Source organism: Anolis carolinensis, chromosome 2 (assembly GCF_035594765.1).
Source record: "Anolis carolinensis isolate JA03-04 chromosome 2, rAnoCar3.1.pri, whole genome shotgun sequence".
NCBI lineage: Eukaryota > Metazoa > Chordata > Lepidosauria > Squamata > Dactyloidae > Anolis > Anolis carolinensis.
In genome coordinates this window covers 4,441,729-4,468,932 of record NC_085842.1, presented here as the reverse complement: position 1 = coordinate 4,468,932, position 27,204 = coordinate 4,441,729, and the positions used below count along the sequence as shown (strand labels likewise).

Genomic DNA, 27,204 nt, shown 5'->3' with positions numbered 1-27,204 from the left:
CCTTCCCTAGCCCCTCCTCTCATCTTGGGGAAAATAAGGCCAAGAGAAGGAGGTACTAAAACCAGGTTTATATAGAGGAAAGGAAGTCACATTTGAGGAGGAGGGGAGCTGGTTTCCTGCTGTTCTGGAGAAGGGGTACAATGGAGCCATGACATCAAATGGCAGGGGGAAAAATCTCAGCTAAACATTAGGAAGAACGTTTCTCCCGACAGTCGGAGCTGTTCCGCAGCGGAATATGCTGCTGCCTCAGCATAGTGTGATGGAATCCCTTTCCCTAGAAGCTTTTAGGCAGGCTTTCCATTCTCGGATTACAACTCCCAGAATCCTGCATTAGGCATGGCATGCTGGAGGGTTTCAGCAGTTATAGTCCAATGAAACTAAGTTTCCCAGGGTTTTCTTCATCCTAATGTTTCTATGTGTTCATCCATATACCGTTACTTACAAATAAACATTTATAGTTTGCATTGATTATCTGTCTTCGCTGAAAAGCTTTCTGGTCACTTCTGATGGTAGCTGTCAACCAAGAATATATTAACCCAGTGTCTAAACTATAGTAAAGTTTGTTGTATTACTATACCATGAGGCAGTATGTGAAAAAGTTACTTACTTGGACTACAACTCCTACAATCCTTCGCCACAGAAATAATGAAATAGACCTGGAGGGAGTCCAGGTAAATTTTAGGTTGTTTCCAAATTTGGGAATTGGGTCTCCTGAGAACCTCAGATGTCCTTAAATAGGCACCCAAGTGATATAGTTTTAATCCCACATTTTTATTAGTAGTAAATTGGGACATCTTTGACAGTATTTGGTCCAATTCCTACCTCTGCCTTTCTCCTCTTGAGGCTGAGCATGTAGTTTTTGAGTTTTGATTTACTCCGAGTTACATAAAACTAGCATTTATTGTGAGGATTTGTAAAAAGGCACCATGATATCATGGGTTGACTTGAAAGGCATGTGTCAACAGCTGATTGGCTGAACCAGCCAGGAGCCAGAATTCCGATTGACTAAACCGTTGGATAAACGGTTTTAACTGCCACTTTCATCTCAGAGTGAAGAGAGTGCTGACTGGAAATGGTCAGAAAGGAAATGGCTGCCTGATCTATATATATAAAAGAGTGATGGTATCACGGCGAACAACAAAACAACCAAACTACAGGTCCCCCAACCTCGAAATTTGACAACACAACCCATCATCCACGCCTCTAGGTTGATACAACAAAAAGAAAAGAAAAATAAAGTCCTAATTAGAGGGAGAGGAATAATTGTTTTTATCCAATTGCTGCCAGTTAGAAGGCTAAGCTCCTCCAACTTGGTCTCCTAGCAACCCAATAAAAATAATTAAAAACACTAAAAATAATTAAAAACACTAAAAAATTAATACAATAAAATACTATAATAACAGAAAATAACTAAAAATAATACAAGAAAATAATAAAATATAATAAATAAAAAGATAACTTACAATAAAAACAATTTAAAAATACAAATGACGTCAAATAAAAATTACACAACAATTTTTAACCAATACCACCACCACTTTGCCACAGCAACGCGTGGCCGGGCACAGCTAGTTATTTATAAGGAAAATGAGACATATTTAAAGACTGTTTGAAGGGACTATTTATTCCCTCTGTTCTCTGTGTGAATTCAGAGAGACTGCTGTATATATTGTTGCCCTCTTTGATCCTTTGAACTGAAGTAAAGATACTGTTAATTGTTACACAAGCCTGAGTGACACTTTATTATACTGCAGGGTATATCTAGGTTCAGAAACTGTGGTAAAGCTTGTATTTATTTATAGCTACAACCTATAACATTTATCATAGTTAATTAACATCTGGCTGAGGAGAAATGGAGAAAAGACTCAGAACAGCAGCTATGGGGTTCAGGCGGTTGATAGGGCAAACCAATGTGCATTTTGTCATCCAGCCTCCATTCTGTGTCACCTGTCTGCCCAGTTCTGCTAGTTCTGAGCATATTCAGTCAGTGTTAACTGGCCAGCAGTCTTCTCTATGGCCTAGGTCAAAACAAAGGTCGCCACCATCAGGAAACTACAACTCTCAGATGGGCGAAGGCCTGGAGGCGGGTGTAAGTGGATACTCGACCCACAGCTTGTTCAGGGATTTTCTCGGTCAGTGGTGACAGAATATTCTCATAACTGGGACATGTATAAGAAGTGGGAAAAGAAAAATCACCAAAAAGTAATTTAAACAAATAGTTAGCGTATGTAATAACTTAATAATAATAACTTTATTTTTGTACCCCGCCTCCATCTCCCCGAAGGGACTTGGGGCGGCTTACATATGGCACAAGGTGTCTAAAACGACGCATAAAATAAAACACATAGTACAATATAAAATATAAACCACTAGTATATAAAACAGCAATTTGAACTCAGAACAGCGCCCAATAATCGATAGCGTCATCTGTCTATGTAGGGAGAAGGTTAGAAAAGCCAAAGCACAAAATGAGGTCAGGTTTTCTGGATATAGTTTATCTAAATACAGACAGCTAAAAAAATTATTTCCAATAGAAAACAAAAACAACAATTTTGAAAAAGAAAAATCAGAGTTAAAAAAAATTAGCACCAATGAGGAACACCTAATAGATATTATCATATATAAAATACGGTTTACAATACAATTGGAAACAGACTTAGCAAAAGATTGTAAGATAAAATGGGCAAACAACGGGGGGCATTACTGGATTAGAAAAATGGGGAAAGTGTTTGGGAATTAAATATGAAAGTCAACGCATAAAATATTCAAAGCAAGCATCCAATGAGGTCCAACACCATTTTTAATTAGGATTACAAAACGAATTAGTAAAGTCAATACACATAACACCATTACAATACATGCTAATTGAAGTGAGAATGCTATAAATATGCTCAAATCTGTAAAAAGGCAGAATATCAACAAAAGAATGGATCACAATGGTTTTCAAATTGGCAGAAATGGACAAACCTGCAGTGATGCTTAGAGCAAGAAGTCAAAGCACCTCAGGAAGAACCGAGGTAACCTTACCCCAGTGGTCCCAGTTCAAACTGGATTGTGGCAAGACAACATCAGCTAAAAATATATGAAGAATCGCTACTAAGTCAAAAAAAACGCAAGATAAAAAAGTGTGGGGATATCCCGGTTCTGGCCAGAAGATTTGGATCTTCTAATTTCTGTATGTCCCAACACTCAGAAATTATGGAATTTTTATGTTGGTTTGTTTCTGGATTATAAATGTCGGTTCCTCATTGCTTCTATTCTAAAAACATGGGAAAAGTTCATTACATGGTGAAAACTTTGATAAATTGGTGAATGGCAATGCTTCTCTTGCCAGGACAAAGTTTTTGCCCTGTAATCAACTTTCCCCAAGTATCTAGGATAAAAGCAATGAGTAACAAACACCCAGGAACATCACCCCATAGTTCCCAGGCATAAGTACACAACCAAAAATGTCTGCACAGATGGCCATGCAGCCTCTAAAGAGTGATAATAATGACGAAGTTTTGTTCCTGGCTTGAAAGTCTGTGTTCCTGTTTGATTGTATAGCCCTGACTTGGAAAGTAGTGGTCCAACTCTGTAAACTTTGTTTGTATGCCAGAAACTTCATTAAACATGTAGACAAAGTTTCCGCCCTCTAAGTCAACTTTCTACATCTTTTATTTATTTATTTTTATTTATTTATTTATTTTTCAAACTTATATGCCGCCACTCCCCTAGGGCTCGGAGCGGCTTTTTTAATGATAAAAGCAATGAGGAACAGATATGTATAACCCGGGAACAGAACTTGTACAATAATTTGCATATTAACACCTGCACTTTTTAAAAAAAAATCTGAAATTTCCAGCAGATGTCCTGTAGCGGCCTTCAAAGTCCCAGGACAAAGTAGCAAGTCTGGACATCGGAGCCAGAAATCCCGGGACCAACAGGTCTGTATATGGATCTCTTTTCAGGTCCCGTTTTTTTTTTTTTTTTTGCCCTTGACGTAAAACCCATGATTTGGTGCTGTCTCGAAGCGCCCTCAGTCTTACAAAACAAGAAAAAGGCTCACAATTACGGTCTGAGGGGCTTCACATAAGTTTGAAGCAGGAAGAAATCTCCCCTCAAATGTATCTAGATACAACAGTTATATAGAAGGTCTTAGAGTCATAATCTTGGAAAATATACATCACACAAATCTACAGCTGATATGTCTCCTACCCAAGTCAGCAGGGAAGGATATGGAAGAAGGGGAGGCAACATGGAATCATAGAGTTGGAAGAGACCACATGGACCATCCAACCCCTTTCTGGCATGCAAGAAAAGTACAATCCTCAACAGATTACCATCCACCCTCTGTTTAAATGCTTCCAAAGTAGGAGCTTCCATCACACTCCCAGGCAGTGTGATGATGTATAGTGTTTTACCCATGTTCAAAGATATTCTCTTTCCAATGTGGTTGCGAGGAAAAATACAGAGAAAATAGAAGTAGATACAGAAGTTTCCTCTATGCCAGGGGTCCCCAAACTTTTAAAACCGGGGGCCAGTTTATGATCCATCAGACCGTTGGAGGGCAGAACTATAGTTGGCCAGGTGGCCACCGAGCAATAATAATAATAATAATAATATTTAGCCCAACCCCTTTCTGCCTTTGTGGACCAAAAGCGCAAGCAAAGCAACCCTGACAGATGGCCTCCCAGCCTCAATGTTAACAATAATAATCATCATTAATAATAATAATCAGGGCTGTAGCCAGAAAAAAATTTCGGGGGGGGGGGGGGTTAACCCCTAGCACACACCCCTCCCCGCTACAAACCTGTCAATATCTGCTTGAGATAGTGCCTGGAGGGGCTCTTAATGTTTTGTGTCTCATAGACTTAGCATGGGGATTTGGTTAACCAGTTAAAATTCATGAGTAAACCAGGTTTTTTTTATAACCTGAAAAATTTCAGGGGGGGGGGGGAGTTGAACTCCTAAAACCGCCCCCTCGCTACAGGCCTGATAATACTACATATTATTATTATTAATAAAAATATTAATAATACATCACACAGTCCTAGACACTTGGGAAGTGTTCGACTTGTGATTTTGTGATACGAAATCCAGCATATCTATATTGTTTGCTGTGTCATAATAATAATAATAATAATAATAATAATAATAATAATAATAATAATAATAATAATAAAGAGAGTTGGAAGAGACCTGTTGGGCCATTTAGCCCAACCCCCTTCAGCCTTTGTGCTGTGGGGGCCGAATAAACGGCTTCAATGGGCCGCATGTGGCCCCCGAGCCGTAGTTTGGGGACCCCTGCTCTATGCTCTCCTGCTCGAAATGCGACCTCCTTGCCTCTAATTCCAGAGCTGTTCAAGGCACACCCCATCTCGTCCTTTCCCAGGAATCAGAATCATAGAATAATAGAGTTGGAAGAGACCTCATGGGACATCCAGTCCAACCCCCTGACAAGAAGCAGGAAATTGCATTCAAAGCACCCCCGACAGATGGCCATCCAGCCTCTGCTTAAAAGCCTCTAAAGGAGCCTCTGCCACACTCCACGGCAGAGAGTTCCATTGCTGAACAGCTCTCACAGTCAAGAAGTTCCTCCTAAGTCCAAGCATGCCCTCTCACACAATTTATTATCCACAAATATTTGTATTACTGGTTTGCTGTGAGTTTTCCAGGCTGTCTGGCCATGTTCCAGAAGCATTATCTCCTAATGTTTCACCCACATCTATGGCAGGCATCCTCAGAGGTTGTGAGGTCTGTTGGAAACTAGGCAAGTGGGGTTTACATATCTGTGGAATAATGTCCAGGGTGGGAGAAAGAACTACTCAATTCACCCTTGACTCAAGTAAACAAGTTCTTTCTCCCAACCTGGACATGATTCCACAGCTATATAAACCCCACTTGCCTAGTTTCCAACAGACCTCACAACCTCTGAGGATGCCTACCATAGATGTGGGCGAAACATGAGGAAGGAATGCTTCTAGAACATGGCCATACAGCCCGGAAAATTCACAGCAATCCAGTGATTCCTTCCATGAAAACCTTCGTCAACACATTTGTACTTTCTAGATAAGGCTAGGGAGTGATAATAATAATAATAATTTTATTTTTATACCCCGCCCCATCTCCCTAAAGGGACTCGGGGCGGCTTACATGGGGCCTAGCCCGATAAGACAATCAATATCAATAGCATGACTATAAAACAATTATACCAGTAAAACATCAATAGCAATCATATCCTAATCATATCCTAATGAATCATATCCTAATGAACATGTTGCTACAGCTAGATAGGGTAAGGGGAGGGAAGAGAACCAACATGGAATCATAGAGTTGGAGGAGACCACATGGACCATCCCTTCCAACCCTAATGGGAAAAAGCACAATCAAAACACCCCAATGGATCACCATCCACCCTCTGTTTAAAAGGATAGAGCACTTGGCTGGGAAAAATACAACTTCATTTTGAGACAATTTGGAAATCCAAAAGGGAGCACTTCTCCAATAACAGTGCGAGTTCATTGATGTCTGGTGCCTACTTGGCCATCCTTGAAGCTCTTTCCACATTCCATACATTTCCGTGGCTTCTCCTGTGTGGGTCACAGAATCATAGAGTTGGAAGAGAGCACATGGACCAGCAAAGTCCAGGCCCCTGCCTTGCAAAAACACACAAGCAATGCAATTTCTGTGAAAGGAATGCAGAACTCCATTCTGAGTGTAGCTCTGTCCACAATCAAAACATTTCTCTTTATGGATTGTTCAACATGTAGTGCATGCTCAACTATCACTGAAACTCTTTCCACAGTCCATACATTTCTATGGCTTCTCCTCCCATATGTGTTATTTGATGGGCATGCAGACCTTCACTTTGCCTGAAGCTCTTTCCACATTCCCTGCATTTATGTGGCATCTCTCCTGTGTGGGTCCTTTCATGGTAACGCAGATGTCCACTCTGATTGAAGCTTTTCCCACAATCCGTACATTTATATGGCTTTTCCCCTGTGTGTATTCTTATGTGCCTAGCACACGTTGAGGCGTTACCAAAGCTCTTCCCACATTCCATACATTTATAAGCCTTCTCCCCTGTGTGAATTCTTAGGTGTTTCGTTAATGATCTAATATCACTGAAACTCATTCCACATTCTATGCATTTATATGGCATCTCTCCTGTGTGAGTTCTCTGGTGTTTAGTTAATGATCTAACAACATTGAAGCACATTCCACATTCCATGCATTTATATGGCATCTCCCCTGTGTGGGCCCTTTGATGGGAACGCCGATCTGCACTCCGACTGAAGCTTTTTCCACATTCGATGCATTTAAATGGCTTCTCCCCTGTGTGGGTTCTTTGATGCCTCCTACATGTTCCACTATCGCTGAAGCTCTTCCCACATTCCATGCATTTGTAAGGTTTCTCCCCTGTGTGAACTCTTTGATGTTTAGTTAATGAGCTACTATCACTAAAGCTCTTCCCACATTCCACACATTTGTATGGCTTCTCCCCTGTGTGAATTCTTTGATGTTTAACAAATGCTGAACTATATTTGAAGCTCTTTCCACATTCCATGCATATACGTGGCTTCCCCCGCATGTGGATCATTTGATGTTTAGCTAATGATTTATCATCACGGAAGCTCATTTCACATTCTGTGCATTTATATGGCATCTCCTCAGTGTGGGTCCTTTGATGGTAACGCAGATTGCTACTTTGACGGAAGCTTTTTCCACATTCCACACATTTATAGGGCTTCTCTCCTGTATGGGTCCTTTGATGGGAACGCAGCTGTCCACTCTGAGAGAAGTTCTTTCCACATTCCATGCAGTTATATGGCTTCTCCCCTGTGTGGGTCCTTTGATGGGAATGCAGCTGTCCAATCTGACAGCAGGCCTTTCCACATACAATGCATTTATAGGGCTTCTCCCCTGTGTGAATTCTCCGGTGTTTATTACATGTACTATTATCACTGAATCTCATTCCACATTCCATGCATTTATATGGCATCTCCCCTGTGTGAATTCTTTGATGTTTAGTTAATGATCCACCATCACTGAAGTTCATTCCACATTCTGGGCATTTATATGGCTTCTCCCCTGTGTGGATCCTTTGATGTTTAGTAAATGCTGAACTCCATCTAAAGAACTTTCCACATTCTATGCATTCGTAAGGCTTTTCCCCTGTGTGGACCCTCTGATGGGAACGCAGAGCTCCACTGTGAGAAAAGTCCTTTCCGCATTCCATGCATTCGTATGGCTTCTCCCCTGTGTGGATCCTCCGATGGGAATGCAGTTGTCCACTTCGAATGAAGCTCTGTCCACATTCCATGCATCTATGTGGCTTATACCCTGTGTGGGTCCTTAGATGTATAGTAAGAGAACTTCTCCAACTGAAGCTTTTTCCACATTCCACACATTTATACAATTTCTCCCTTGTGTGTGCCCTGGGATAGGGATATAAATGGTATTTCATTCTTTTTGGTTTATGATTCAAATATTATGTCAGAAGTTTACGAATATGAACGCCTTGGAGGACAAAATTTCTTTGTTTTTTTCTATAGTTTCTCTGATTTAGCTTCCAAATGATTCTTTTTAGAGCACAATCTTGCTTTTCTTCCTCAAATTTACAGGTGGACCGTTTTCAGTATTAATTTTTCTCCTATTCATTTCTTTCCTGTCATTGCTGTGTACCTGTTTGGAAGAAAAAAAAACAGGAAAAGCACATTAGGACTTGAGCAAAAGATCTCAGCAGACCTAAAGACAGTGCTGTAGCAGGGCCAGGAGAATAGAGGACAAAAACTGGCCTACCTGAGAACAGCTCATTGCATTGTGAAACATCTTTTAACTCAATTAAAAACAATCCCTAGTGGGAAACAATGGGAATAGTGGCCCAAGTTTCTGATTGTGAGCTTTTCATACTGCAATGTGTGAACAATGGAATTCAAACTTTGTAAAGAAGATCTTGAAATAAGGCCAATGCAGTATTGGAGCAAATGTTGTAATAAATATTTTCTTTCTATATTTCCTTCTTACCAGTATATGGACACACTACCCCATATGACATGTCTTGGTGTAAAAAAGACTCCATGATGGTTGTGTGTTTTCCGGGATGTATGGTCATGTTCCAGAAGTATTCTCTCCTGATGTTTCGCCCACATCTATGGCAGACATCCTCAGAGGTTGTGAGGTATAGATAACCTCTGAGGATGTCTGCCATAGATGTGGGCGAAACATCAGGAGAGAATTCTTCTGGAACATGGCCATACAGCCTGGAAAACACACAACAACCCTATGATTCTGGCCATGAAAGCTTTTGACAACACATCAAGACTCCATTGTCTTGTGTGGCTTTCTCTCAAATCAGAACAATATTGTTCCTGCGCCACTTTTCTGCAGTCTAGTATCTAACCCATGTTTTGACGACAAGCCTCACTGGAGATATACACAGCACACCAGGCAGCCAAGCTTCCAAAAGGATATTACAAAATATAAGTGGAGGGAGAACCAATGAAAAAAAAATGAAGATACAGGCAAATGCAAAAATTCTACCTCAAAGAACATTGATAAAAAATATACATATAAACTAGCTGTGCCTGGCCACGCATTGCTGTGGCATCATCTGATGGTGTTGGTTAAAAATTGTTGAGGAAGTGGTGGTATTGAATGTATGTTGTATGGTTGTCTTTATGTTTAGTATGCATTTGGTTGTTTGTGTACTGTGAAAGTGGTGAGGGTAGAGGGGGTCTATTTCCCTGTGTAGTATTCATACGTTGTCCATGTGTTGTGAATGTTTGGATTCTGTCCTGCTGCATAGTAGAAAGATACACAATTGGTGCATTTCGAGTCTGATAACTGGTCTGTCATTGATCCCCGAACTTTACTCATTCTGTGTTTGACTACTGGACTGGACATTTGACTATGTGTTCGTCTGAACCTGCATTGGCATTTGCTATCAGTCTTTGTTTTATATTCTGTGGCTGAGTGCTATCTTTATGTTTAGTATTTGGACTATGAAAACAGTCAGACAGTAAGTGCTGCTTTAATTTACGTAACTGTTTGACACAAGCTGGGTTTTGATTCACTTCTGCATACCAGCAGAGCGCATGCCCCCACCACCACCGCCCACTGAAACTGCCCATCCTTGCCATAAAAAATACCGCTATGTCTCCCTATTCTATCTTCCTTCAGTCTAAAAGAATTCATCTTTTGCTCCACGTTGCACAAGATCTGAGAGGTATCTGAATGGCAAAGAAAACTTTTCATAAAGATGGCCACTCTCGTGGTGGGATTGCAAAAAAATACAAAAGTTCTGTAGCGGAACCTTCGTGCTACGGTTCTTGTTGGCGCAGTGGAGGAATTTTGAAGACGGACAACTGAAGGAATTTCCCAGAAAGCAGTTTTATTTCGCTAATGGCCACTAGGGGTCCCCCTAGCACAAAGTAAGTGCTTCTCCAGGGGAACCGGCCAGTGGCATGCTGAGTGAACATTTATACACACTACAGGGTTCGGGTTATGCCCGCCCACAAGCAAATTCATTGGCTTAGAGTTGTGACGCTGCCCAATCTGTGCTGACCAGCAGGCCGGCTGCACCCTTTTTGTGCCGTGCTCACAAATCTTTCAGAGCGCCTGCGTACGCATGCTCTGTTTGTTTATCCTTAGCTTTCATTTCTTCAGAAACACATGATTTCCCAGAAGTCACATGTTTCTGTGAGTTTATGCACCCGGGTCGCTAGCTGTCGCCATCTCTGCCCATATATGGTATTTCCTGGGGTTCCTTAACCCCCCCCCGCCTCACTCCCCCATTTTCTTTTTGCGAAGCGCATGTACAAAAGCTGAAGCAAAGCATTATGGTTCCATCCAATCCCGCTTGGCTTGGAGTATGGCTATCTTTTTTTCAGGTAAAGATTGTGTGACACACCTAGTACACATTTGCATCATTATTGGAGTGCAACACATAACTATGAGAACAATGAACAATCCTAAAATCCCTACCAACAATATGTTCTTCAACCATTCTATTGAGGGTAACCAGCTAGTCACCCAGGAGAAGGGAGACCAACCTTCTATCTCCTGGACATTATTGTAAATTAACTTTTGTAATGACTCGATGTCATCTTCAATAGTATTATTCAAGTTATGAAATTTCACTACACAACGTCCTCTAACCATGGCGCATAACCCCCCCCTGGCCGCCAGTAGGTAGTCAAGGGCCAACTTATGCTGTAGGGCCATCTGGCTGATTTCTTCTACTTCAGACTGGATTTCCCGGAAAATTTTACCAGTGGCATTTATGGACTTTTCAAGGCGGCAAGTCAGGCCTAGAACACTTCTACGGTTTGCTTGAGCTACAATCCCTGGGTAAGCACCCAGGGTCAACAAGCCTGTGATCAGGCCTCCTCCTACACGGGAGGCTTCTGAACCTGACAGGGCCTTGTTGATAATGACCTCATCCGAGCATTCTGGTCCTAGAGGGCCTGTTTGCACAATGTCCCGTTTCAGGCGCTGATGCCCTTTGTGTAAGACCTGAACTGGGAATGTCAAATAACCCACACCGACACACTGGTAGTTGCCGGGGTGATAATTTGTGGCCCATTTATCAAAGAAAAACCATAGATTTGGATCCCTAATTTGCCATAACGGACAGAGGCTTTTACCTAGGCTCAGTTGGGTTAATTGTTGCAGTATGTTCATATAAGATTTTAGGCCCTCAATAGAATCATTCACACTAAATGTGGGATAATCTGGATACATGCTAGCCCACTCGGTTGCGGTTAGATTTAATCGTGAGACATAAGATGTATTAAATCGTCCATGTAGATAGAACCGGTCTCGACAATGGGAATAATTGCCTAATCGGGAAAAGAACGCCTGCCTAGTTCCCCAGTGTTTCCACTCAGAATTCCATATTCCCGATCCTCCACAACAGAAGCACAAACCCCTGGTGGAGGTATGGTATCTAAACCGTCGAAACCGAGTTTTATTTATCCTTTGCGGTATGCTAGAAAACACGGTAGGTGGACCCTCCTGAGCCTTGGACAATCCCTCCAACACAATCTGTGGTTCATCAATTAAATCGGGAAGAAATGAAAAATCTCCTACGGTGAGGGGGTGTTCATATATTAATGCTACCTCTTTCCCGTGCTGCTCAAACATATAATTGGCATGTTCTTTTATCCAATTCCCATGTGCTCTTTTTCCAAAAGAGAGAATAAAACTCAGCACAAATAATATACCAAACACAGTGCGCTTTCCTCCCCTCCTCATAGCTTGTCTCCCACTTTTTCCTCTCAAAATGTCTAGCCACCATCTCCCGGAGAGCGCCTTTGTTGGGCCATGCTGCGACATACTTGACCACCGACGCTCCGTTGCACCCGAAGGGATCAGCTTCATGGCCTTGTTGACCCCTTAGGGAGTTGCCGGATGATCCTGAGTCTCAGGTCCTCACCAGGAACTCGCTCCGTCCGCCACTCCTCAGGTGCTAGTTTTACACGGGTGTAATGTATCCACGGCTTAATCTCCTTCACCTTCACTGCAGTGGGGGTAGACAGGAGCACAACATAGGGTCCTCGCCACTTGGGTCCCAATGGCTCAATCTTCCAATCCTTGACCAGAACCTCGTCACCTGGTGAAAAACAATGTAGAGGTGTGGTAGGGAATGGTGGGTTCAATTCAGAAATGTATTTTTCTAACTGCTGCATTTGTCTGCCCAAAGCCTGAACCTGGGCCAATGTCTGTTTCTCTCCTATGAGGTGCTGCTCAGCTCCTGTCTCTAAGGCTCCCTTCAAGTTCAAAGGGGGTCGTCCATAGAGTCTTTCAAAAGGGGAGAGTCCTGTCCGTTTGTGTGGTGTACATCTGATTCCTAATAATGCCATGGGCAAAACCACCGTCCACGGCAATCCTGTCTCTTGGCAAAGTTTCCCAAGCTGAGCCTTTAATGTCCTATTCATTCTTTCCACTTTTCCAGAAGATTGGGGTCTATATGCACAATGTAACTTCCATTTTATGCCCAAAATTCTACATAATCCTTGCACAGCCTGTTGAATATATGCGGGGCCATTATCTGATCCAATTTCTAAGGGTATGCCAAATCTGGGAATAACATCTTTCATTAGAGCTCTTGACACCTCTACAGCCTTCTCAGTTCTTGTAGGGTAAGCTTCCACCCATCCTGTGTATGTGTCCACGAACACCAGTAAATATTTGTATCCTTTGTATGGGGGCATTTCTGTAAAGTCAGTGACTAAAGCTTCAAAGGGTACCCCACCCACATGTTGGACTCCTGGTGGCTTGAGGGGTCCTTCTCTGGGGTTATTTTTGATACATGTCCAGCATCTTCGGGCTGCTGCTGCCGTTAGGCTATGTAATCCATCGATATACAACTGTCGTCCTAGCAGATTTGCCAATGCCATTTTTCCTAAATGTGTGTTTTGGTGCATGTGTTGGACTAAGTGCCATGCCAAGTCCTTAGGGACGTAGACACGGGCGTCTGGCATCACTATGAGTTCTCCTGACCACTGACCCTTCTCCTTTAAGGCCCATTCTTCTTCCTCTGGTGTATATGTAATGTTATGTTCAGTTAATTCTACCTGTAGGGCCATTACCTGATGTTCAATATAGGGCAGCCTAGCTGCCTCTTTGGCTGCCAGATCAGCCTGCCTATTTCCTTGCACTACGGGATCGTCTCCACGTTGGTGCCCTTTACAATGCATCACAGCCACCTGCCTTGGCTTCCAAACCGCCTCCAGGAGATCCACAATCTCTCCAGCATGTTTCACGCACTTTCCTCCAGACGTGAGGAGCCCGCGCTCCTTGTACAGTGCTCCATGTGCGTGGAGGGTGGTGAAGGCATATTTTGAGTCTGTGTAGACGTTAACCCGCTTTCCGCTTGACAATTCCAACGCTCGGGTCAGGGCAATCAATTCGGCCTTCTGGGCAGACGTCCCCGGGGGCAGTGACTCTGCTTCCAGCGTCTCTCCCCCCCACCGAACAACCGCATAACCTGAGTGTCTTTGATTATTTTCCATAAAGGAGCTTCCATCTGTGAACAGAGTGTCGTCCACCTTAGTTAGTGGCACATCCTTCAAATCCGGTCGACTGGAGAATACCTCATCCATCACCTGGGCACACTGATGGATCGTGGTGTCTCCTGGAGTCGGGAGCAAGGTGGCCGGATTCAGAGTGGAGCAAGTCTCCAGGGTCACCAGTGGGTTGTCACACAACAATCCCTCATATTTCATTAACCTCTCACTTGTGAGCCAGCGCGGTCCCTTAATGTCTAACAGTGCCTTAACGCTATGGGGCACCTTAACTGTCAGTGGCTGTCCTAGGGTCAATTTATTCGCTTCTTTGATTAAATCTACTGATGCTGCCACAGCCCTCAGGCAAGGTGGCAATCCACGAGCCACTGTGTCCAATTGCTTTGACAAGTAGGCAATCGGCCTTTGCCATGAACCTAGTGGTTGGGTCAATACTCCAACCGCTGTTCCTTCCCGCTCTGCAGCGAACAGAGTGAATGGTTTTTCCAAATCGGGCAGTCCTAATGCTGGAGATGACATCAATGCTTCTTTTAATGCCTTAAATGCCTGTTGACATTCTTCTGTCCACTCAAATGGATCTTCTCTTCCACCTCTCGTAGCCTGGTACAGTGGCTTAGCCAACACGGCGTAGTTGGGGATCCACTGTCTACAATATCCTGCTGATCCCAAAAATTCCCGCACCTGTCGCCGGGTACTGGGAGTGGGGATGGCACAAACAACTTCCTTTCTTTCAGCTCCTAACATCTTCTTTCCTTCGGTCAGATGGAACCCCAAATATTTCACCGTGGGACAGCACAACTGGGCCTTTTTCTTTGACACTTTGTAACCCTTTTCTTCCAATGTCTTGAGAAATCTCAAAGTATGCTCTTTACAGCCCCCTAGTGTCCGGCAAGCGATAAGCAGGTCATCTGCATATTGAAGCCAAATTCCCTCTTCCTTAGGTATTACAAAATCCTGTAAGTCTTTGGCCAGGGCTTGACCAAAAATGGTCGGGCTGTCCCGGAACCCCTGAGGAAGGCGTGTCCAAACATACTGGGTCCTTTGCCCTGACTGCTGAGATTCCCACTGGAAAGCAAAGATCGGTTGGGATACAGGGGCCAATCGAATGCAAAAGAATGCATCCTTTAAATCCAATACAGTAAACCATTTGGCAAATGCTGGTACTAGACTCATCATGATGTATGGATTTGGCACTACCGGGGTTAGGGGAACGGTGACTTGATTTACAGCCCGCAAATCTTGGACTGGGCGATATTCTCCTTGTCCTCCTGGTTTCTTGACTGGGAGCAGGGGCGTGTTCCATGGGGAACTGCATGGTACCAATATCCCATGCTGCAGGAGTCGCTCTAGATGCTTTCTGATCCCCTGCACTGCCTCTCGACTGACGGGATACTGTGGCTTGCATATGGGCCCCATTCCTCTTTTCACTTCCACCACCACCGGTGGAACATATTTAGCTAATCCTGGAGGATTATCTTCTGCCCACACTAAAGGAGTCTCATGCCATGGCCATTGTATTTCTTCAGTAAAAATCCTAACTTGAAACAGTCTCCATTCCTCTTCCATGGGAAATGATAGCTCCACTTGTCCATTCTTCATGAACTGGAGTTGTGCTTGTAATTTTGATAAAATGTCCCTTCCCAATAAAGGGACTGGGCAGTCTGGGAGATATAACATCTTATGCTTGACCTGATGTCCGGCCAGATTGCAGGTGCGTTCCTTAAGGAAGGGGCACTTCTGGGTCTTCCCAGACACCCCTATTACTTTCGTAGTTTCCCGAGTTGGTGGACTAATTTTTGTATTTACTACTGATTTTTCGGCACCTGTGTCCACTAAAAAGTCCAATTGTTGGTCCCCGATTTCAAGTGTGACCATCGGCTCCCCGGGGTCCAACAAAACAAGAGCCTGGCTTCCTCATTCCTCTCCTCCATCCATATCTTCCCATTCTTCTTCCATCACAGCTGCTGCAGCTATCACCTCTCTTGCAGGAAAAGGTACGTAGTTCCCACGCCCTCTTCCCCTTCCTGGGTTTCTTCCTCTCTCAGGCCTTCCTCTTTCTCTCGGTCCTTCCTGACTTCCTTCTCTTCCTTCTCTTCCTTCTGGGCATTCACCTTTCCAGTGTCCAAACTTCTTACATTTAGCACATTGGTCTCGACCTAACCTCCGAGGGGGCCCCCTTCTTCCTCCTTGTCCCCCTCTGGCATATCCTCCTCTTCCTCTCTGTCCACTTGCACTTTGTTCCATCATGGTAACTAATGCTTGGTATTCCTGCTTCTTCTTCCTGTCCTTCTTCTCTTCTTCTACCTGGTCCCTCGCCATATAAACTTGATCTGCGAGTGCCAACAATTCATTCATAGTCTTTCCTAGAAATCCTGGTTGCTTTTGAATCTTTCTCCGGATGTCAGGAGCCGCTTGACTGATAAAAGACTGTTGAATCGCCCTCCTACCGTTTTCATCCTCCAAATTATACGGGCTATACTTTCTATATGCTGCCTCCAGCCTTTCCAAAAAGGCTGTTGGTGACTCAGATTTTTCCTGTACCACTCCCTGAATTTTTACAATGTTGACGGGTCGCGGCGGGCCCCTCTTTACCGCTTCTACCAATATACGCTGGAATCCTCTCAGTCTCTGCAAATGTCCTTCTTCTGCGGTGTCCCATTGGGGATCTATTTCCACAGGAAACCTCTGTGCTCCCCACTCGGCTGCATCACCATCTTGTGGGGCACCAACCTGGGCTATGGCTACCCCATTATTCAACACTGCTCTTCTCTCCTCTGATGTGAACAACATATTCAACAATTGTCTGCAATCTTGCCAGGTGGGATTATGGGTTGCCATAATCCCTTCCAATAGCCTAGCCATAGCTTGGGGTTCTTCACTATAAGGTGGAGTATTATTTTTCCAATTCAAAATGTCACTACTACTGAAAGGCACTACCTGGTATGCTTGAACTATCTCATTCCTGTTGTTTATCACAGGCACCGTTCTCAAGGGCATCTGGAGGGCCGGTCCGGTCGGTGAATCACCAGACCACACCGGAGCTCCATGTCTCCGAGTTTGTGCCGGAGAAGCATCACTGGGCATCCGTTGTGACTTCTTCTTTTCCTTTGTTTCCTCCTGATATTTTTCTAGGCTAGGATAGTGTTTCTTGGCCGCTTCGGTTGACTCCGAAGAGTAGGGTGGGGGTCTCGTTCCTAGTGTGGGGGCTGTTCCCTGGGGTGGGGGGGGCGGTGGCAAGGGTGGCGGCAATAATTCCTGTTGTCTAGCCTGTACACTCAACTGTAAATCTGGGTAGTCCTCCTCATTGGATTGGAAAACTTCCTTCTTTTTCCCCTCCTTCTTCACCACCATACATTTGCCATTCCTGCACAGTCGAACCCAACCTGGATCTTCTCTAACTACCCGTTCCCACGTAGCAATATAGACCCACTGGTTCGGATGATTCACAGCACAATATTCTTCCACTGTTCGGATCAGTTTCAGATCCCACGTTCCTTCTACTTGCCAACCTAAACCAAAATCTGGCCATTCTCCCTGACACAAATTTCTCAGCCTATAATCTCTTAGGTCCCTTGGATTCCCTGCTACGGCTCTGCTAGCAAAAGAGCCAAAATTATCTAAGATGCATTGTAAGGGAGTGGAGCTCTTTGAATTTTTCCCTCCCATCCTGCCTAATAGAGGGGACTGTCCTGGCCTGGGCACCCGGCCACTCACGGCATGCGTCAGGAAACACAAGACAGAACCCCTTTCTACCTCCCTGGGAACTTTTTTTTTTTTTTTTGTCCCTCCCAGCGCTGGCGTTCCCTTAATATCTCATGCAAACCCCTATACTTGCCAGATTTCTGTAGACGTCGGACCAACCTTCGCCCCTGGGCTTTTTCCCCTGGATCCTTTTCCTCCTAGCCGGTTTCTGTGGAACCTCGCTGATGTTGCAGCTCTCACCGTCAGTCGGCGTTGGCAATCAGAGGCAAGCACCGCAGCCGGTCGTGTAGTATTCAGGGGCCCCTTCTCGTCTCACGGTAGTTGCCTCAGGCCCCCACCGCTGAGTTGAGGCCGTCCCGCCAACGGGATCCGTCTCCAAATCTCCTGGCCCGTCTTATAGGAAAAAATCACGTCGGGGTCACCAGAAAATGTAGCGGAACCTTCGTGCTACGGTTCTTGTTGGCGCAGTGGAGGAATTTTGAAGACGGACAACTGAAGGAATTTCCCAGAAAGCAGTTTTATTTCGCTAATGGCCACTAGGGGTCCCCCTAGCACAAAGTAAGTGCTTCTCCAGGGGAACCGGCCAGTGGCATGCTGAGTGAACATTTATACACACTACAGGGTTCGGGTTATGCCCGCCCACAAGCAAATTCATTGGCTTAGAGTTGTGACGCTGCCCAATCTGTGCTGACCAGCAGGCCGGCTGCACCCTTTTTGTGCCGTGCTCACAAATCTTTCAGAGCGCCTGCGTACGCATGCTCTGTTTGTTTATCCTTAGCTTTCATTTCTTCAGAAACACATGATTTCCCAGAAGTCACATGTTTCTGTGAGTTTATGCACCCGGGTCGCTAGCTGTCGCCATCTCTGCCCATATATGGTATTTCCTGGGGTTCCTTAACCCCCCCCCCGCCTCAGTTCCACAAAACAATTAAGAAAGAAATGGAGGAGCTATTAGGAATATTAGGAATAAAAATAGATTGGAACAAGAGACAATTTTTCCTCCAGAAAATTGAAGGTGAAGGGGGAACTAAAAAATGGGAACGATTAATAAATTATATAAAAAAAGGTAAAGGTTTTCCCCTGACGTTAAGTCCAGTTGTGACCAACTCTGGGGGCTGGTGCTCATCTCCATTTCTAAGCCCAAGAGCCGGCTTTGTCCGTAGACACCTCCAAGGTCATGTGGCCACTGGCATGACTGCATGGAGCGCCGTTACCTTCCCGCCGGAGCGGTACCTATTGATCTACTCACATTGGCATGTTTTCAGACTGCTAGGTTGGCAGGAAATAAATTATATGTTAGATGCAATTAAAGCCTCAGTCGCCTTAGGCTGGAAGGACCAAAAGAAATGGGACACTAAAACATGGCATAAATATTTACTACCTCCTCCAAGACTACATTAACAAAAGGAAAAGTCACTATAGAAAAGGCCAAATCAGAAAAGACATGGGAGGCAAAATGGAAAGACTTAATTTACAGAATAAAAGGGAAAGACAAATATAAGGAATTAAACAAGATTATCCTCATGATTGAACAATTGTAATAAATATAGAACATTTGTAAACTGTTCCTGGGAAGGGAAGGGGGGGGAGGGGAGGAAGGGAGAAAAAGGAGGAAGAATGTAAACATGTGTTACCAATGGAAAATGTTCTGAACGTTTGTATAATTTTACCTAGCACTATTTACAATTAAAAAAATTTAAAAAGATGGCCAATCTCAGGATACATTGCTCTTTACTCAATCTGCCACTAGGCAAATCCTGCATTCCTCCTGCATGTCTTCTGTGGCCTGGAGGACTGGGGAGGGTGTCCGTGGGCATGCCACCCAGGGCTACTGACCAGGATAACAAAGCAGGAGAGTCCACCCAGCCTCTGGTGGCCTAGGGGATAAAAGCCTTGTGACTTGAAGGTTGGGTTGCTGACCTGAAGGCTGCCAGGTTCAAATCCCACCTGGGGAGAGCGCAGATGAGCTCCCTCTATCAGCTCCATGCGGGGATATGAGAGAAGCCTCCCACAAGGATGATAAAACATCAAAACATCTGGGCGTCCCCTGGGCAATGTCCTTGCAGATGGCCAATTCTCTCTCTCCAGAAGCAACTCCGGTTGCTCCTGACACGAAAAAAAAAATTGCAAGGGAGGAAAGCACAGTGTGTGTGTGTGTGTGTACTGTCGCCCATTAAACCAGAAGGGAGAAAGAAGGAGACAGTCTCCTAGTCTTGGGGAAATTGTGGGGGGAACTGGGTGGGCCTAAGGCAGGCAGGACAAGAAAAAGGGAGAAGGAAGAATGGGGTTAGTGTTACATAAATGTAAAGGGGGAGCAAGGGGCCAACGGAAACTGCAGAGAACCCAGAGAGCCAAAGCCAAGGTAAATGACTGGGAACCTAAAGCTCCTTTTATGGCCATAAATTCACTAGGCTTTTCCTTCTTGGGAATGAAAGGGCTCAAGGGGCTCTGCTTCTGCCCCCTTTCCCCCTTCAGTCCAGTGAGGGAGGAACTAAGATGCCTACAAGGGATGCAGATTAAAGTATGAGAGGCAGGAAGAGGGAGAGAGGAAGAAAAAAGGAGCCAAAGAAAAATACTCAAGCAAATAATTTTGAAAACAAAGGATCTCTATGTGTTGTTGAAGGCTTTCATGGCCGGGATCACAGGGTTGTTGTATGTTTTCCGGGCTGTATGGCCATGTTCCAGAAGTATTATCTCCTGACGTTTCGCCCACATCTATGGCAGGCAGCCTCCGAGGTGGTGTATATATCTCACAACCTCTAAGGATGCCTGCCATAGATGCAGGTGAAAAGTCAGGAGAGAATGCTTCTGGAACATGGTCAGACAGCCTGGAAAACACACAACAACCCCAAAGGATCTTTAATTAGTAAAGATGTACCAGCAAAACCAACAATATGAACAAGTGAAGTGAAGTAACGAGTTTTCCTCTCTTCATCTCTGAGCTCAATTTATAATAATAATAATAATAATAATAATAATAATAAAACTTTATTTATACCCTGCCACCATCTCCCCGCGGGAACTCTCGGGGCGGTTTACATGGGGCAGAGGCCCAAACAACATAAGGACAAAATAAAAGCAACATAATACAAATCACAATATAAAAAGATAAAACAGTAATGCAATATATCAATTAAAACAACAATACAAGGATAAAAATTGCATTTAAAACACATAAATGGTAAGACCATAATAAATACGGGATAGATTATTAAAAAACCTTCTGGGGCTGATGTATACACTTCCCTTTGCACATGAATGTCCTTAATATCCCACCAATGTCCTTTAACAATTCCCACTGATCTCGTTTAGTGATATAAATTGTGGTCTTGGACGCATCACCACCCGTGTCCCCTGAATTTCTGTGAGCAACAGCTTCTGTGACCCCCATTAAGAGGCCAGAAGGCATTGTTTCTCTTGATCCCGGAGCCACAGTGGCTCAATGAGTTAAACCCTTATTCCGGCTGAACTGCTGACTTGAAGATCGGTGGTTCAAATCAGCGAGATGAGGTGAGCTCCCCACTGTTAGCTCCAGCTTCCAATGCAGGGAAGCCTCCCACAGGACGGTAACACATCCAAGCATCCCCCGTGCAACATCTCTGTAGATAGCCAATTCTCTCACACCAGAAGTGACTTGCAGTATATTCTCAATTCATTTCTGACACAATAAAAAAAACACTTTAATGTCATCTGTAATACACTCTCCTTTGACATTGAGCTAGGTCTCCTTCCCAGTTGTTCTCCTGCCTTTTTATTAAAAGGGGCCGTTAACAACCATAAAGTGGGGGAAATGCAGCACAAAATAGATAAAGGGGCAGTACAGGAATATCTGGCTGATCTAAATAATTTCAAGTCTTCCAGGGCCAGATGAATTACATCCAAGGGCATTAAAAGAACTGGCAATTTCAGAACCACTGGCAATAATCTTTGAAAATTCCTGGAAAACAGGAGGAGTCCCATCAGACTGGAGAATAATAATAATAATAATTATTATTATTATTATTATTTATTTACAACATTTCTACTCCACCCTTCTCATCCGAGGGGACTCAGGGAGGCTTACAACAACCGGCAAAATTCAATGCCACACAGAATCAATAAAAAACAACATGTATAAAACCATTAACAATAATCCATAAAATACATTATTTCAAGCTTAAAAGCATATAAATAATTAGATCAATTCTTCCAAAAAAGACCTTGCACATATACCTTGGTTCAGACCATGTCAGTATAGTACTTACTCATTAAATGCTTTATCCCGCCCTATCTTCCCAAAGGGACTCAGGGCGGCTTCCAACAAAAAATGGCAAACATTCATAGAATCCTAGAATTGGAAGAGACCCCATGGGCCATCCCCATTCTGCCAAGAAGCAGGAAAATCTCATTTTAAAGCACCCCCGACAGATGTCATAATGCATTAAACAAACACAAAATAAGCAACCCCACCCAATCCCAAAAGTAAATTCATAACTGTAACAAAGTAACCGATAAATAAAATTAAATAATAAAATAACCAACCACAACATATCTAACATTAAACAGTAATCTAAGTCTAGCCAAGCCTAAAAATACGTATTAAAGATTTTTATGCAGCCAGCCAAGCTAAGATGACCTTTTCAGTCTGAGGTATTTACACCTGACATTCTAACCTTCCTCCTCTCTATATGCTAGGGAACACTAATAATAATAATAATAATAATAATAATAATAATAATAATAACGGGGATGGGACTGAGAGCAGGGTCTGCTCTACTAACCGTAGTGGAGATGCAGTTTGCCAAATAGTCTGGGCCCGAACCATTTAGGGCTTTAAAGGTAATAAATAGGACTTTGTATTCAGTCTGGAAGCAGACCGGCAGGCAGTGGAGCTGTCGCAACATGGCAAATATCGTCCCCACCTTCCCAAAAAAAAAAAAAAGGGGGGGGGGGGACTCAATTTTTGCTCAGACAACCAGGCATCAATACCAAGAAGGATTCTTGAGCAGATCATTATGGAGGCAGCTATTTCACTGAGAAAAGACTGCCATGCGCATAGAAAATGCCTTGCCGCCATGCGTGAGTTAGGACCTTTTACCCTAGCACTCAAGACCTGGCTCTTTACTAGAACTTTTAATCTATGTTAATTTTATCAATATTTGTATGTATGTATTTTTATCCTTTACAATTTTATCTTGTAAATCGCCTAGAGCATCTTGGATGGAGGGCGATTAATAAGTAATTAAATGATGATGATGATGATGATGATGAAAATCAACAATGTTTTCCCAATAATAATAATAATAATATTCTTATATCCCGCCACCATCTCCCCGAAGGGACTTAGAGCGGCTTACATGGGGACCAAGCCCAGCATAAACAAAGATTACAAGGTAAAACACGATTAAAAGCATATAACAGATCAACAATATTATTAAAACAAAAAAACCCAGAAAAGTAAAAACATCATAAAAATACATCAACCAACATCAACAACCAATAGCCAGTAAAGTGGGCATTTTCAGATTCAAGAGGACAGGGCAAGGACTTCTGCAAAATGCAAACCATAGGGCTGTGGCTGGGAGTAAAGTGCTGAAAAAGACCAGAACAATAAATTAGGGCTGGGCAAACCTGATCATTCAAAGGCACACTGAAACATCCAAGTTTTTAAGTCTTTATGGAGGGCGAACAGATTGGGGGTGAATCTAAACATCTAATCTAAAAGAAAGTCCCTTCGGGAAGATGGTATAAGAATAAAGTTGTTGTTGGGTTGTTGTGTGTTTTCCGGGCTGTATGGCCATGTTCCAGAAATATTATTTCCTGATGTTTCGGCCACATCTATGGCAGGCATCCTCAGAGATTGTGAGGAATATACATCAGGAGAAAATACTTCTGGAACATGGCCATACAGCCTGGAAAACACACAACAACCCTGTGATTCCGGCCATGAAAGCCTTCAACATAGTTATTACATAGTGTAATAATAACAACAATAATAATGTGCTTTCCTGGTCCTTAGTTTTTCCCATATCCATGTGTCTTGGAACAATTTCTCCCTGTAGAGAGAAATCCACAAGCATGTGGACAATTTCAACAGAAAGGAGGAAGCCATGAAAATGAACAAAATCTGGCTACCAGTTCTAAAAAACTAAAAAATCAGAAGAGTAAATAAGAAGCAGCACTCTGAAAACAGAGGAGTTCCAGACATGAATCAATCAGGGGCAGCTAACGACTCTGAACAAAGGATTCCCCCAGGCAGGAAGAAGCCAGGAGATGAAGCTATTTAATGCTAATTTAGGTGATTAATTACAACATTCACACTGGCCTTCAACTGACAAGAGTTCTTCTCTCACCCTGGAACTTCCACAGATATATAAACCTTCCTTGCTTAGTTTCTCCATACCTCACAAACTCTGAGGATGCCTGCCAGAGATGTGTGCCGCCCCAAGTCCCCATGGGGAGATGGTGGCAGGGTATAAATAACGTTTTATTATTATTAATTATTATTATTATTATTAATTGATTTAACTGTATTGTTTGGTTTTACTGAATGTTGTCTGGGCATTAAATTTTGCCAATTTCTGTAAGCCGCCTTGAGTCCCTTCGGGTGGGAAAGGCAGGGTAAAAAATGTTGTAAACTTATTTACTTATTTATTTATTTGCAGTATTTATATTCTGCCCTTCTCACCCCAAAGGGGACTCAGGGCGGATCACATTGTATACGTATAAGGCAAACATTCAATGCCATATACGCAAAGAACAGAGGCAGACGCAGAGGCAGTTTAGCCTTCCGGCCACAGGGGGAGCAGCTGCTTCATCAGCTGGACGATTTTTATGGAGTCGTAAATTAGTTAAATTAGCCTCCCCACTTTATAAGTAGTACCTTAATTTCCTACTTGATACATGCAACTATCTTTCGGGTTGCTACGTCAGCAACAAGCAGGGGCTATTTTTTATTTTTAATTGTCGAGTGCTCACCCTGACGCAGGCTGGCCTTGAACTCATGACCTCTTGGTCAGAGTGATTTATTGCAGCCTGCGCCACAGCCCGGCCCAGCATTTCCTTTCTTTCCAGGAAGATAAATAAATAAATTGCATTCAAAGCACCCCTGACAGATGGCCATCCAGCCTCTGCTTAAAAGCCTCCAAAGGAAGAGCCTCTGCCACACTCCCTCCACCCTGCAGCAGAGAATTCCGCTGCTGAACAGTTCTCTCTCACACAGTGAGGAAGTTCTTCCTTATGTTCAGGTGGAATTTCCTTTCTTTCCTGTAGTTTGAAGCCATTGCTCCATTGTGTCCTTTTAAAAAAAAATATATTTTTATTGATATTATCTTATATTTCATGTTGTGAGTATATTGCACATTTAATACAAACATTCATACCTACACCTCTTATCACATTTATCTCTTATCACATTTCTCCATCCTCTTCCCTTCTATATTGTCTCTACTCACATATCTAATACATCATCATTCTATTCATTTTTTTCCCTTCCCTCCCCCTCCCCTCTCCCACCCCCACCTTATACCACAATTCCATTAGAAATTTAACTCCAACCATGAGCACACCTTTTCCCATTTCTGTACAATAGTTACATTGGCTTCGCCTCTTTTTATCCAATCTGAATATATTGTCCATTTCAACTGTGAAATTACCTTCCCCATTTCGGCCCATTCCGGCACATGTTGCACTTTGCCTGGGTTCTATGAATTAGTCTCCAGTGTTAATATTGTATGTTTTATGTTGATTTTAACGATTGTTTTTACTGTAATTGATGTTTTTTTATTGGATAACTGTTTTATTGCTGTGTTTTGATATTTGATTGTTTTATCGGGCAAGGCCCCATGTAAGCCGCCCCGAGTCCCTTCGGGGAGATGGGGCGGGGTATAAAAATAAAGTTATTATTATTATTATTATTCATTTCTCTTTAATTTTCCTCATTTTATCTTCCTTCTTATCCTCAGAGGTTATATTTGCAATTATTTCTGATTGGACCTGGTCAAACAAATAGTTATTCGAGTTCACCATATTCCACTTTTTTTCGTCTCTCCAGCCCCAAGCTATTACTGCCTTCCCTGCAAGAATCATAGCTTTGAATAGATCTTGATATTTTACGTTAATCTTATTGTTCCCTAATATCCCCATCAACATTAATTCCATGTTTACTTGGAGTGATATTCTAAATAATTCCTCTATATTCCTCGTTGTTTTACCTTAGAGACCGCATCTCCCCCTATGAACCCGCACGCTCTTCGCTCGTCGGGGGAGGCCCTTCTCTCGCTCCCACCACCCTCACAGTCCCGGTTGGTGGAGACGAGAGAGAGGGCCTTCTCCGTCGTGGCCCCCCGGCTTTGGAATTCGCTCCCCAGGGAGATCGGGCAGGCCCCCACCCTCCTCTCCTTCCAGAAAAGCTTAAATACTTGGCTCTTCCAAAAGGCCTTTGACATCTAATTGTTGTTGGATTGACCTGTCTGTTCATTCTATAATCGCCCCATTCCTGATGTTTTACCATTATTACACTGCACTTTATTGTCCATTTTAACTGTGAAATTACCTGTCTCCATTTTGGTATTTTCTGCACTTTGCCCGGGATCTATGAATTTAGTCCCCTGATTTTAATATTGCTTGATTCTTGCTCATTTTAATGATTGTTTTTATTGATGTTGATGTTTTTATTGGGTTAATTGTGTTATGGCTTTGTGATTGGTTTTTTGATTGTTGTATCGGGCATGGCCCCATGTGAGCTGCCCCGAGTCCCTTCGGGGAGATGGGGCGGGGTATAAAAATAAAGTTATTATTATTATTGTTTTTCCCCAAAATGTTTTTACCCTTGGACATTCCCACCACATGTGGGCGTACCATCCCTTGCCTATTCCACAATGCCAACATTTTGAATTTTTATCCCTGATCATATTTGCTAATTGAGCTGAATTTTTATCCCTGATCATATTTGCTGATATTTGCTAATTGAGCTCCATTGTGTCTTAGTCTCCAGGGCAGAAGAAAAGAAGCTTGCTCCTTCCTCTCTAGGATTTCACCTCACATCTTGACACATGGCCCTCATCCTGTCTCCTCTCAGCCTTCTCTTCTGCAGGCTAAACATGCCCAGATCTTTAAACCGCTCCTCATAGGGGTTGTTCTCCAAGTGGAGCATCTTGATTTATCCCTGTTGGGCCAATCACCACTCTAATCGAGGCTTGGGCCTTCTCTCCAGGTGTTTTGGACTTCAACTCCCAGCATTCCTCACGGCCTCAGGCCCCTTCCTTTTCCCCCTCAGCCGCTTAAGGAAGGGGCCTGAGGCCGTGAGGAATGCTGGGAGTTGAAGTCCAAAACACCTGGAAGGAAGGCCCAAGCTGGCCCATGTCTGTCCGAATCTGTTTATTTATCGTTTATCGTTTATTACCTCACCTTCTTCCTCTGCTTCCTCTTCCTGCTCCTCTCCGGCCGAGAATGAGCCCGCTTCCTGTTTCCGGAAGTGACGTCCGCTTATCCTCCTCCTCCTCCTCCTTCC

The 27,204-nt window shown here is 43.4% G+C and overlaps 1 protein-coding gene across 2 annotated transcripts; it reads right to left on the bottom strand.

Moving 5' to 3' along the window:
* Positions 1 to 2,782: 2,782 nt before the first annotated feature.
* On the bottom strand, positions 2,783 to 27,175 carry LOC103281404 (zinc finger protein 420). Of its 2 annotated transcripts, none has more exons than XM_008122911.3 (2): positions 27,097 to 27,175; positions 2,783 to 8,667 (listed from the first exon to the last, which is right to left on the bottom strand). In XM_008122911.3, the coding sequence occupies exon 2, from the start codon at positions 8,447 to 8,449 to the stop codon at positions 6,767 to 6,769; it is 1,683 nt and encodes a 560-aa protein (XP_008121118.2). In that variant the 5' UTR covers positions 8,450 to 8,667; positions 27,097 to 27,175; the 3' UTR covers positions 2,783 to 6,766. The 2 variants fall into 2 exon arrangements, with proteins under 2 accessions (XP_008121118.2, XP_016853796.1); XM_016998307.2 differs by having other exon boundaries at positions 27,102 to 27,168.
* Between the last annotated feature and the right edge of the window lie 29 nt (positions 27,176 to 27,204).